We start from the raw sequence: 13,812 nt of genomic DNA on the forward strand, positions 1-13,812 counted from the left end.
AACTCGAAGAAGTGTTACATAAAACACCTTCCTGACTCAGCAGTGAGCTATCCCAACTGTTTTTGCATTTGCATAAAATCCATGCATCGTACAAAATTCTAGTCCATTTCTCGTCTAAGCCATTCTAATGCTTCATACAACCAAGCGAAGCAGAATCGATCAAACCTATTAGATTCATTCCTAATCCCTAAAGGACTTCTGTCTCTTAGCATTTTCATGCTAACTAAAACTAGTGTGTGTGTGTGTGTGTGTGTGTTTTCTTAAGATGTCAGATGTGTTACCTCCTACATATAATACCTATGAAACCTAAATGCTTCTCCCTGAACTGAAAAACCATCGAGAAGGGCAGTGGACGCTGTGGAGCCCACCCGGGGCCAGCGCAGACACTGTAGCGACTTTCTCAGCCAGCCCAGGCTGGGTCCACCTCTCCTTCCCCTGATCCCAACAGCCTCCCGGCGAAGCAAGCTGCTTGATTTGTGTCCTGTCCTGAATCCCCGCCGGACTGGACACAAACTAGAGAGCCTTTCAGTCACAGAGGCTGTGACACGGCCATCGCCAGGAGTCAAAAGGGACCTTCTAGAAGTAGCAGAGGCTACTCTTGTCCTGAGCCGATGTGGGTGGCAAACAGAAGAGGGAGGGAGGGAACACTGGCCGCTGCACTGTTTCCAGAAGTGAGCTGCTCCCCCCCACACCCTGAAACAGGACAGAGATGTCACGTGACAAGCCAAAGGGAAGCTGAGCTGAGCAAGAGCCTTCACCACAGAGGACAGACTACTGGGAAAATATGGTTACTTCCACTCTGGGGAGCTCCGCCATGTGACCTATGACACTCTGTGGTCACCACCGCTCTCAAAGTTCTCAGTGAAATTAAGGCTGGGTCACAACTCATGACACCAGATGCTACATAGAAAGCAAGATACAAAAGGAAACAATGTCATTACAAGGTAATAATATAAGGGGAACACTAAGCAGACCACTGGACTGCTACGGTTAGTAATGGGGCTTGGAAAATGCCAAGAGGGTTGGAAAAGGACTCGTCAAATCAAAGAACAGAAGAAGCTCAGGGTGGTCCCCGGCCGCAGTTCCCAGCTGCCTACACAGTGGTCTCCATAGTTTCGATCACTTCCAGATCGGACTGCGATGGGGAGAGCAGGGTGCACTCATCCGGTTCCCAGCTGCTCTCGGGGCTGTAATCTTCCTCGGAACTCAGCTCTGCCCCTTCTTCTGTGTCCTCGTCACAGGATTCCACATAGTGAGCCCCAATCGCATTGATCCCCGAGTCCTCGGAACCGGAAGGGGAGGAGCAGTGACCCAGTTTCGGAGTGTCGCTCTCTTTAGAAATTAAGGCATCGTGTGCAGAGACCTCCTCGGGGCTTATCTTCTGGGAATGGGGCGCCTGCTGCTTCTGCACGTAGCACATCTTCCCGTTAATACATTTAACCTGATAGTTGTCGATGAAGAGATCAGAAATCATACAGTACCTTGGTGAGTCAGGGGGGAGCGGAGGCTGGAAGACAGACGCAAATTTCAAAAAGTGTTCAGTGAGCGAGACGGAGATTTGAATGGTGTTGGTGGGCTCTCGTGGCCTTGCAGGGATCTCTGTGCTTGGAAGCTGTTCCACGGGGGTCATAGGCTGATACACATATTTGCCTGTGGGACACAGAAGACATGGCTGAAATGTAAGACCACCACGCAAACTGTATCAGCATAGCTGCAACGGTCTGGCTCTGTACAGCAAGCATGTTCTCTAAAGTGCTTTGCTGACATCCAGCTCGAACCAGTAACAGCATCATCACTTGACACTGTCACATTCACATCACTGGCACTTCAGATCCAGTGTGTCACTGTAATTTCCATGCAAGAAACCCAAAATACATTCTGAAAATTTAACTTCACAAAGAATGCCTACCCGGCATGCGTTGGGCCTTTGGTTCAACCACCAATGCTGAGAGACAGACAGAGACAGAGAGACAGACAGACAGACAGACAGAGCTGCTTCACTGTAGGCCTGGAGTGGGCAGACAATCCTGTAACCAAAACGAGTCACTCACCACACTGGACACAGTTCCCAGAAACAATAAGGCCAACACACACAAGCGAGAAGAAAACACAATAAACTACAGAACTGTAACTTCATTTTTAATTCTAATATAGGTTAACACATATTAATATATTTCAATGTATTCAATGTATTACTAAAAAGAATATGGGCGAGCGTCCCTTTGTAGGTGTTTGTGTTTTGACCTTGTTTCTACTGCAGTACTAGAGATGGAACCCAGGGGTGAGCGTGTGAGCCGCCACTGGGCTATGCCTGAGGCCCTAGGCGGGATGTTTTAGTCGTATGCACACATGTATTTAGCAGGTAATAGCCTACTAGACTGTCCTGACCACTGCACAGCAGGCTAAGGCTGAATCTGTCTAAAGACCCAAGGGAAATCATTATTGTTTCCCAGACACCAATGCCATGGCCACTTCAGAACGGAAACCCAGCAGGTGCACACACAGGCAGCCCAGGTTTCTCTCATCTCTATCTCTCCCCTTCTGCACTGGGCCCTCAGCTGCTTCTCGGAGAAAAACAATGGTGTCTTAATGTGTTCCTTTCCACACTCCCTTTACTTCTTTCCTACATCTAGAAAGTCTTTCAAGTGCCAGTTGCTAAGGAAATGGACTAAAACTATGCAGTTTGTAAGTCTAACAAATTGATATTGTTGTTAATGTTGTTACTGGAGACAGGGTCTCACGATGTAGCCCTGACAAGCCTGGAACTAGCTATGTAGACCAGGCTGGCCTCAAACTCAGAGAGCCACCCACATCTACCTCCTGAGTACTAGGATTAAAACTATTGCTACCACACCAGCTTCTCAGTCTAAAATTATTTCATAATACTAAGCTCAAAGGGGTCCAGGGAGATGTCACATAATAAAAGGACTTACAATGCAACCCTAATGACTTAAGTACAGATTCCCAGAACCTGAGAAAAAGTCTGGTGTGTGACCTGTGTGTCATTCACACAGCTACAGGGAGAAGGGAGAGAGAGGAGAGGCTCCCAGGAGCTTAAGGCCAGCTAACCTGGGGTACGCAGAACAGCGATAAACAAGGGAAGACCCTCCCTCAAACAAGCTGGGGACGACACCCAAGGTTATCCTCTGACCTTCACACATGGGTGGGTGACATACACAGTATCTATCTATCTATCTATCTATCCATCCATCCATCCATCATCTATTATCTATCTATCCTCTCATCCATCTATCAATCTATCATCCACCTATCATCTATCTACCATCCATCAATCTATCATCCATCATCTCTCTATCATCCACCTATCATCTATCTACCATCCATCTATCTATCATCCACCTATCTATCATCCATCCATCTTTCTGTCATCCATTTATCATCTATCTATCTAAGTGCAAAGGAAGAGGTAAGGAAGCCTTAAGGAGCCGCTGCTGTGGGCATCCTCTGTGTCCTCCCTGTTGGATGAGTGGGTTTAGTCAGGCTGGGTTTCATCCTTCACACGCATTGTAGCTGCTTTTAAACCTTAGTGCCACTGGGATTTTAGACCAGATCATCCTTTGCTGGGGCTATCCAGGTGCACCACAAGAGGGTTAGCCTGGCTTCTTGCTATCAACTTGACAAAACAATTAAAAAAAAAATCCAGATATTGCCCAATATCCCAAGGGAGTCCTCTCCTAATAGAAGATCAAGTGTTTAGGATATCCTTGTAAACATCTCACTGTAGAAGGGTGTCCCTGTAAACATCTCACTGCAGAAGAATCATGCTTTATTTCTTGGTCGAGCTGAAAATCCTCAAATCAAACTAGCTTTGTTAGGAAGACCATCTCAGGCTGTTTTGTCTTAACGTTAAGACACGGAAGAACAGCGACTACAGGCAGGACCATGTGCCGTGCTGTGCCACAGAGCACACTGTTGGCCATCAGCACCAGGCCAGGTTAGCTTAGGCTTCACCCTGGAGTACCACGGAGAAAAAACACGTCCAGAAAGCCTGCATGGATATGAATCATGTGAACCCCAAGGGCTGAGTTTGACAGGGGAAAAAGTTAGAACTTGATTACACCTGCCTGGGGACTCCGTTTTCAACAGACCGGGTCCCTGCACTGCTCTGTATCTGCAAAAGATGTGAAGCAAGAGTTGGGTGTGGTGGTTTAATCCTAGCCCTCTGAAAAGCAGAAGCAGGAGATCTCTCTCTCTCTCTCTCTCTCTCTCTCTCTCTCTCTCTCTCTCTCTCTCTCTCTCTCTCTCTGTCTCTCTCTCTGTCTGTCTCTCTCTCTGTCTCTCTCTGTCTGTCTGTCTCTCTCTCTCTCTCTGTGTGTGTGTGTCTGTCTGTCTGTCTGTCTGTCTGTCTCTCTGAGTTTGAAGTCAGCTGGTCTACAAAAGGAATTCCAGGCCAGCCATGGCCATAGACCCTGTCTCGGGAGGAAAGAAGAAAGGAGGGAGGGAAGGAAGAGAAAAGAAAGATGTCAGGGTTGGGGATTTGGCTCAGTGGTAGAGTGCTTGCCTAGCAAGCGCAAGGCCCTGGGTTCGGTCCCCAGCTCCGGAAAAAAAAAAAAAAAAAGAAAAGAAAAGAAAGATGTCATGCCAATGAGAATGACAGCAGCTCACATGTACCAATTGGCCAGCACGGGATCCCAGTCTCCAACTACTGGGGATATGGAGGAAGCCGGAAATGTTTTCCTGGGGCTGGAGAAATGGCTCAGTGGTTAAGAGCACTGACTGCTCTTCCAGGGGTCCTCAGTTCAATTCCCAGCCACCACATGGTGGCTCACAACCATCTATAATGGGATCCGATGCCCCCTTCTGATGTGTCTGAAGACAGCGACAGTGTACTCATATTAATAAAATAAATCTTAAAAAAAAAAAAAGAGAGAGAAAGAAAAAGAAAATGGTTTCCTGTCTAGAAGGAAATGGGCAAATGGGAGTCCAGTTTTCTTTCTGCCGGACTCTTAAGCTTGGGAAGCCACAGGTGGCAGATGTTCAATGAGCTCGCTACAGGGTGCTGACCGGGCTCACCCACCCCACGTGACACTGGTTTAGTTACCACTTGGCACCACTCTAGGAGGACCAGGGCAGTTGATTGCTATCTTCCAGAATCAGCCTCAGCCTCGGAGCAAAGGCTTCTGCTTAGTTCAGAGATGAGGGGAGAGGTGAGGCCGCGCTTCAGGGCTGTATCTCTCTTTCCCAGTCTTGACATCCCCTTGTCTCACTCTGCTCCCTTTCCCTCTTTTGTGATCTCCATTATATTTTTTGGTTTCTCTCCTCTTGGTTTGTGATCAGTTATATTTGCTCAGCCCAGGGGAAGTGGCACTATTAGGAGGTGTGGCCTTGTTGGAGTAGGTGTGCCACTGTGGGATGGGCTTTAAGACCCTCATCCTAGCTGCCTGGAAGCCAGTCTTCTCCTAGCAGCCTTCAGATGAAGATGTAGAACTCTCAGTTCCTCCTGCACTGTGCCTGCCTGGATGCTGCCGTGCTCCCGCCTTGATACTGGACTGAACCTCTGAACCTGTAAGCCTGCCCAATTAAATGTTCTTTATAAGAGTTGTCTTGGTCATGGTGTCTGTTCACCGCAGTAAAACCCCAAGGCATGGTTATTCCTTTCTTCCTCTAGCCTCCTTCCCTCCAAAGCTGTTTTCCCTTCTTGAAGTATGGCACCCAGTACGACTGCTGGGTCGCCACCTTCATGTATTAAAGTCCCAGTTACCAACCTGATGTTCTTGAGAGATAAGTGGATCTATGTGAAATGGTAAAGTGGAACCCCCCCACACCCGATGGGTTCCATGTCCTTAAAGAAGAGGATGAACCCAGAGCCTGTTTTCTCTTCAGCTTCTGTAACCTGGGTGAGCATGCTCAACAGACACTGCATCCACTAAATTTTCATTAGACTTTCCAGTCAGGCTGTAAAAAACAGATGTTTATTAAGCCATCCAGTCCATGGCAAGTGTGTGTGTTCATGGTGTTCGTGTGGAGAGGGGAGGCATGTTTGTGTAGCATGTGTGTTTGAAGTGTGTATTGTGGTCGTGGGGATGGGCTGGGTTCGGGTGAGATGTGGGAGTGTTGTGCACATGAGTGGGCATGTACGCACAGACAGAAGTTGGCTGAGTGTCTTGTTCAATCACTCTCCGACGTATGCTTTGAGACAGAGTCTCTCACTAAGGCCAAAGCTCAATGTTAGGCTCTCTGGCTGGCAAATGAACTCTTAGGATCTGCCTGTCTTCACTGACCCCCACCCCCATCCCCCAATGTTGGGGGATTGTGGGAGCATCCAACCACGCCCAGCTTTCCCCTTCATGAGTTCTGGAGATTCAAACTTGGATGCTCATCTTGCATAGCAAGCGCTCAGTGTGTGGCCCTGGACTACAGCAGTCTGAACTGCTATCCACGTAGTGAAACAGACCAGCTGGGAGAGGCATTGTGCGTCAGAGCGCAGCCCTGTCTCACTCTGAACTGGGCAAAGTCCGTGATCTGGGAACACAGATGCAAAGACAAAGGATGGGAAAGAGGCCGCGGCCCCAAGACAAATTATCACATAACACTGCATTGTCTGATCTCTTTACGGAAATAATGGACGTATGGCTGGAGGTGTGGCACCGTGGTGAGTCCCCTGCCGAGCAGGCACACATCTCCAGCACCACAATAAATAAGTTAATAAATAGCAAATTCCTGACCCAAAGAGGAGTGGAAGGAGAGTAAATTATCTAGAAGTTTCACTTCTGGACACACACACAAAGCAAAGGCAGAGTCCCACAGAGCAGTGTCTATACATCTCTGCACATAGTGTTATCCAGAAAAGTGTTCATCGACAGACAGACGAATAAAAGCAAAAATGTATATGTGTAACAGAACATTCAGCATGCCAAACATGGCTCGCTGGAGGATAGTGTGCTAAGGGAAACAAGCCAGTGACAGCAAGATAGCTTATCTGGATCATTCCACATGTGAGAAGCCCAGAGCAGTCAAATTCATGCAGGCGGAAGGTAAAATGTTTTCTTCCAGGCATGGGGCGTAAGAAGAAACTATGTAGCAAGTAATTTCAGTTTACAGGTTGCAAAGTGCTGTGAAGACCAATGGTGGCGACAGCTGCTCAATATGAATGTCACTCAACACGTACATGGAAAAGTGCTCAATGACACTGGTCACTGGGGACACACAGATCAACAACAAGAATGGCGGCTATCAAAGGAGAAAATAGCCAGCAAGATGAGCATGCTAAAAAGCAAGGCTCTCCCGAAGTACTAAAAGGAAGGAACGTTCAAACAATCATTACAAAGGCAGCAGGAGGGTTACTCAACACTGATGAAGGGCGGGCCTCTCTGTTAGAAAGGGTAAAATGTGCATGTCTGTGGAAGTAGGCACTCCGCCTGGGTGCGAGCCTGGGTCCAACCTCCAGCTAGCAGCAATGAAATCCAACTACAAATGAACGTCTGGTTGGTGTTTTGGGGTTTGTTTTTTTTTTGTTTGTTTTTTTGGTTTTTTTTTTTGCTTGGTTTTGCTTTTTGTTTTTTGCAACATAGTTGCACTGTGTAGCCCTGGCTAGCCTGAAACTCACTATATAGACCAGGCTGGCCTTAAACTCAGAGATGCCTATGCCTGCCTCCGCCTCCCAAGTATTGGGATTAAAGGTATTACACCACCGTGCCTGGCAAAAATGAGCTTCTATATGATCCAGCAATGCCTGCTGGCTACACACATCCAGTGGGCTGGGAATGAGGAGGCACCTGCACGTTCACCGTAACACAACTCACAACACCCAAGTCAAGGCAGCCAAGAGTAGTCGATGAGGAGGCACCGCACCCCTTTCCAGGGGCACGTCATTTAGCCGTGTAAGAGTACGGTGGACGGTGGGATGGCGAGTAAAATAGGGCAGAAGACGGTATGACAGAGTCTGTCTTGTATGTGGAGAATAAACAGTTGGTCTCAAAGAAGCAGGGACTATTAATAGTAGCAGAAAATTGAAAAGCCAGACGGAGGATGGCTAATGAGTGCCACTGCTGGGTGGCAGCAATTTCTGACGTTCAGAGAAGTCTACGGTTGACAGTAACTGACTCTTCAAAATAGCTGATGGAATCCTCAGACAAAAAACTGAGTCTGAGGTGACCCTTACGTCCTGTGATGGTTTGTATATGCTTGGCCTAGGGCGTGGCACTGTTAGAAAGTGTGGCCCTGTTGGAGTAGGTGTGTCACTTGGGTGTGGACTTTAAGATGCTCCTCCTAGCTGCCTGGAAGCCAGTATTCTGCTAGCAGCCTTCAGATGAAGATGTAGAACTCTCAGCTCCTCTTGCACCATGCCTGCCTGGAGGATGCTATGCTCCCGCCTTGATGATAATGAACTGAACCTCTGAACCTATAAGTTGCCTGGGTCATGGCTTCAGATCACAGCAGTAAAACCCTAACTAAGACACCTCTGTCCCTCTAATCTGATTAGCACACTGAACCGTCACACTGCACTCCACAAACTCAAACTATACTTAAAAGCTGACCAGAAAACAAGAGATATTCTTATTAGTAATCTTTAAAAGAAAAACTGATATCCCTTTTAAATAATGAGACTAAAGTTAAACACGGGACATGATTAACTGCACACACACAAAAAGCAATTGTTACCAACATGGGAAAAATGCATTTCAGATGCCTCATTTCTTTGGAAGGAATCTCCTTCAACATTTTCACGAAGATCAATCAAATCCACTCAAGTACCTCCCGTGAGTCTTTGGAAGTCTCTAATGATACCATTTCTGTGGAGGAATAACATTGTGGACACTTGCTCACAATACCACAGTGAGTCTCCGCACATGGAGAGACTTATGTTTTCCTGCATAAACAGAAGCAGGACAATGTCACACTGTCAGGCTCACTCATGTTTACGACAGGTGATTGTCTAGCATAAGGCGGCAGCCCCCTTCCTTCTCCAGGGCTCACCGCGAGGCAGTGCAAGCCTTCAGTGGACCATGCTCCTCACCTAACACTCCACATGTAGCACAGACTGATTACATGGCAGAAACAGTTTTTTTTAAGCTGTCTCATTGTCTTAGTTATAGAGCACAAAGTAAGGAAAACAAAACAAAACTGCAACACCCAATACCCGAACTGAGGAGGTTGGCCCATATACGTTCCTATGCCCCATTAACCTGCTCTATGCTCCTTTACCTGTTTTGTATGTAGCCGTACACACTTGAGACTTTAAAAAAATCTTCTGAGGGAAATATAAGCATTTTTTTCCTTTGCAGAGAAGTTGATGTTTGTTAAATGTGTGTCCCCTTAACACAGGAAATACCCTGCTCTCATGAATGCAGTCATTTTAGTATTAGCCCAAGAGAAATATGATTGGGAAAGAAAATCTGCAGAGGAAAGGCAGGGTGTCCTGGGGCGGCTGGGTGTCCTGGGGCGGCTGCGTGCCCAGCTCAGGTACTGGCACTGGCTTTTCATCAAGTCACAATTGTTTATGGTACTCTATCCTGAAAGAAATGCTATCTAGTACTTTTTACAGTGTATCAGTCACTGAGCTGAGAGGCCAGTCACTCCACAAGTGAATGGAAACAGTGTTACAGAGGCTAGACTCTCCACCCAGCCCACAGAAGCCATGTGTGTCCACTGTGTGCTCCAGGGGAATACAGAAGAGCGAGCACTTTCTAGTATGTTGAAGCCTGTGGTGGTTAGACTATGTTGGCCCAGGGAGCGGCGCTATTAATAAGTGTGGCCTTGTTGGAGTAGGTGTGTCACCATGGAGGTGGGTTTTCAAACCCTCATCCTAGCTGCCTGGAGGCCAGTCTTCTCCTAGAGGCCTTCAGATGAAGTTGCAGAACTCTCAGCTCCCCCTGTACCAAGGCCTGCCTGGATGCTGCCATGCTTCCGCACTGATCAAAGTGGACTGGGCCTCTGAACCTACTGTAAGCCAGCCCCAATTAAATGCTGTTCTTTTACGAGTTGCCTTGGTCATGGTGTCTGTTCAAAGCAGTGAAAAGCTAACTAAAGCAAAGGCCTAATTAGAGATGTAAGCAACATCCTAGTTTCTTACTTACAGCCTACGCCATCCTTAGTGGATCCCATTTAATATGAAGCAAATCCCTGGTGTGACAGCCCGGTAGGCATATCTACTTACTGAAACGAGGGCTTACCGAATAGCCACTGTACTAAGTCAAATGCCATAGGGGAAGAAAAGGCTGCACAAGATGCAGAGGTATTTCTGGAAGCATTCGGGTTGAGACAGAATGTGAAAAAGCAAAACCACTTCAGGGCAACGTAAAGCACAGGGCCACGCAGAGGGAGAAGGACAGGCCCCAGGGGAACTCTGCCGAGGCTGGGGACTCTGCAGTTGAGCAGAGCAAGCAGACTATTCCAGATTCCTTTTAGAGCCAGGGTAAACTCAGCGTGGGGTTTGGACAGCAGGAGTGTGGCTGGCTGGGTCCTGGAGCGCAAGGCCACGGTACCCAGTGTGGGTATCACAGTGAGCTGTGAAGATCTCAGAGAGGCAGGGTGGACAGGTACGGAGAAAATGTGTGCTGATGACCAGAAAGAGGTGAGTGAAGAGGCTGTAAAGGACGTTGGACTATGAAGTTCTCATCCAAGCAGTGGAGAGAAAGAAATCAGGAGACAGCCACCCCCAATCCCGCACCCCTCATCCCCAACTCCACACCTCATCCCCCACCTCTATCCATATACCCCATCCTTCCACCCCTCCATTTCCCCAACACCACTCCCACACTCCATACCCCCCATCCCCCCCACCCCCCACTCCCCGTCAAGGCAGGGGCCACCTGCAGGAGGCGATTAAAGACTGGACTGAAGCCATCCCACCTGAGCCCCAGTGTGCTCTTCCTCTGTTCTTGGATTTCTTAACACAGTTAACATTCTTACATTTGATGTTCCCGGGTGTACAAGTGGTTTAGACATTCACCTCAGACAGATGTTGAAAAATGTCTCCAAGCCTCAGCTCGGTGACCAGAGTACTGTAAGCTTCTACCCTTCTTGTTTATAGACCTTGTCAGGCCACCGTTTGGCCAGCCTCAGACCTCTGAGACTATTATACCCCATGTGCAGAGTCCTCCATAGAGGGTCGGACCCAGTGCTGTGACACCCCACTTTCTGCGCTTGTGCCCACATCTACTTTAATACTAATAAAGTGAACCTTAACTGTGTGCAGGGCACTGAGGACGTGTTTTAAACAACCGGGCTCTAACTGGCCTCTGAGCCACTGTGTATGCAAATCAGGAAAGATCCCACTCAACAACTCAACACAGGAAAAGACACATAATTACAAACTACTAAGAGCGATGCTGGCCAAGTGAGAGGAGGCCGCAGCGAAATCAGCCACAGGAAGCTGCACCTGTGTTGGCCTGTGCAGCCGGGGATGACATTCTGGAGGCAGAATTCAGTACACGTCGCCTCAGGACGGGGCAAAAGGGCAGAGGAGGCCTTAGATGACTGGATTAAAAGGGTCTGGAAGGGGCCAGACAAATGCAGAACTGAAGAGGGGATGTTCGTAGCTGGAGAGCAGGTTCTAAGGAGAAAGCAGCCACATTTGCCTGTCTTCTTCCTCCGCCTCTCTCACTGAAAGTCTCAGACAAATCTGACTAAAAACCCCAGTCAGGAATCAACATCAAACTACACACTTCTCTAGGATCCAACTTAAATTTGGCTTTCAGTCGAACAGGGAAGAGGTGGATGATGGGTAATAAGGCTGGTCATGGCCACAGGGGACTGCACTGCTCCCTGCTCTCCTTCCTTGTAAAAGCAAGCATCACAAAGCAACCTGCACAGGGCAAGTCCTTTAACAGTGGATTTCCATAATCCCCATCACCGTGGGCCACACCTCAACTCCTCTAGAGTACAGTGACCAGTGGGGCCTGCAAAACATGGAGGGATGCTTAGCTCACTTAGGAATGCCCTGCAGCCACTGCCAGGGGTGATGAAGCACTAGACTCTTCAGATGTTAAACCTTCATGAAACCCAGTTTTGTGGTCTCTGGGATTTAAGGGATCTATACATATCATTCACATTCACACACACACACACACAGCATATGTGTTAATACACACACACACATATAATATACATACACATATACACATACACACACATACACACACATACACATGGCATATGTGTTAATACATACACACACATATATATACATACACATATACACATACACACACATACACACGGCATATGTGTTAATACACACACACACACACACATATATATACATACACATATACACATACACATACATACACATATGCTGAAAACTCATGTGTTGGGTCTGGGGGAGAGCATTCAACTATATCAACACAAACATACACACACACATATACACACACACACACACGGCATACGTGTTAATACACACACACATGTATATATATACATAAACATATACACATACACACACATATACAGACACATACACACACACATATATATATACACATATACACACATACACACACAGACACATACACACACATATATTTACATACACATACACACACATACACACATACATACACATACATACACATACACACACATACATACATATATGCTGAAAACTCATGTGTTGGGTCTGGGGAGAGATTTCCACTCATCAACACAAACACACACACACACACACATACACACTGGCATATGTGTTAATACACACACACACATATATATACATAAACATATACACATACACACACACACATACACACACATATACATACACATATGGCTGAAAACTCATGTGTTGGGTCTGGGTGAGAAATTTCCACTCAACACAAACACACACACACACTCTCTCTCTCTCTCTCTCTCTCTCTCTCTCTCTCTCTCTCTCTCTCTCTCTCTCTCTCTCTCTCTCTCTCTCTCTCTCTCTCTCTCCAGGAGAAGGAAGCAAAAAGCTGTGGCTACAAACTATGCACAGTGTTCAGAGAAAAGCAAAGGCTGGGGCTGGAGAGATGGCTCGGTGGTTAAGAGCACTGACTGCTCTTCCAGAGGAACTGAGTTCAAATCCCAGCAACCATGTGGTGGCTCACAACCATCTGTAATGAGATACACTGCCCTCTTGTGGTGTGTCTGAAGACAGCTACAATATACTTACAAATAAATAAATCTTAGAGAAAAAAAAACTTTATAGAAAAGCAAAGGCTGAAAGGGCTGAAAAGGGCTCCACAGAAAGCACAGACTGCAAACTAAAGGAAAGGTAGGACCTGAGGACAAGGAGGGAGTGACATGCTTTACAGATAAGCCCCAGGTGTGAAGGAAACCTTGCAAAAAGAGACAAGGTAATGGTAAAGTGTTTTTGTGTATGTGTTCTTTTAGAGTTATGCTAAAATCTAGAGAAGCAAAGTCAATTCTCATAGATGCTTTTAGTCTTTGGACCCTGACTAGAGACAGCTTACACCCTAGACAAGAGAGAGAATGGGTTTGAGAAAAGCAGTGCTCCCAATTCTCCACAGATCTTTGGCGAGAGAAGGAAAATGAGCAGAAGCTTTTTTGGAGCTCTCCTAGGGACAGAAGGAGGTCAGGAGACGTCCTGCCTCCTTACTGGCTCCTATTGGAGACGTGCTTATTCCTGGTTCTGGGTCCCTTAGGTAGGATATCTGGGTCCCCTTGGTGGGACACCATCTAGTTCTCTCCCTCTACGTCTATTTGTCTGTCCTTGGTGCACCAAGCTGTCCACGTCTGTCCGTTTATGTCTGTTTCTTGTTTCATTGCTTGAATGTTGTTCTGTGTTTCATGTTCAAAAGAAAAAATGGTTAAAACTTTACCTGCCTGTTATTCATGCCTTGATTTGGTTTTAACTCGTTT

The 13,812-nt window shown here is 47.0% G+C and overlaps 1 protein-coding gene across 1 annotated transcript in view; it reads right to left on the minus strand.

Annotated features, from left to right (window-relative positions):
• Positions 1-255: 255 nt before the first annotated feature.
• C4H3orf70 (chromosome 4 C3orf70 homolog) overlaps positions 256-13,812 on the minus strand; it is a 47,565-nt gene continuing 34,008 nt past the window's right edge. The window contains exon 2 of the mRNA XM_032900000.1: positions 256-1,650. Coding sequence (XP_032755891.1) covers positions 1,094-1,650 — 557 coding nt within the window. The 3' untranslated portion in view covers positions 256-1,093. The remainder of the gene's footprint in view (positions 1,651-13,812) is intronic.

This window comes from Rattus rattus, chromosome 4 (genome assembly GCF_011064425.1).
Source record: "Rattus rattus isolate New Zealand chromosome 4, Rrattus_CSIRO_v1, whole genome shotgun sequence".
NCBI classification, from domain to species: domain Eukaryota; kingdom Metazoa; phylum Chordata; class Mammalia; order Rodentia; family Muridae; genus Rattus; species Rattus rattus.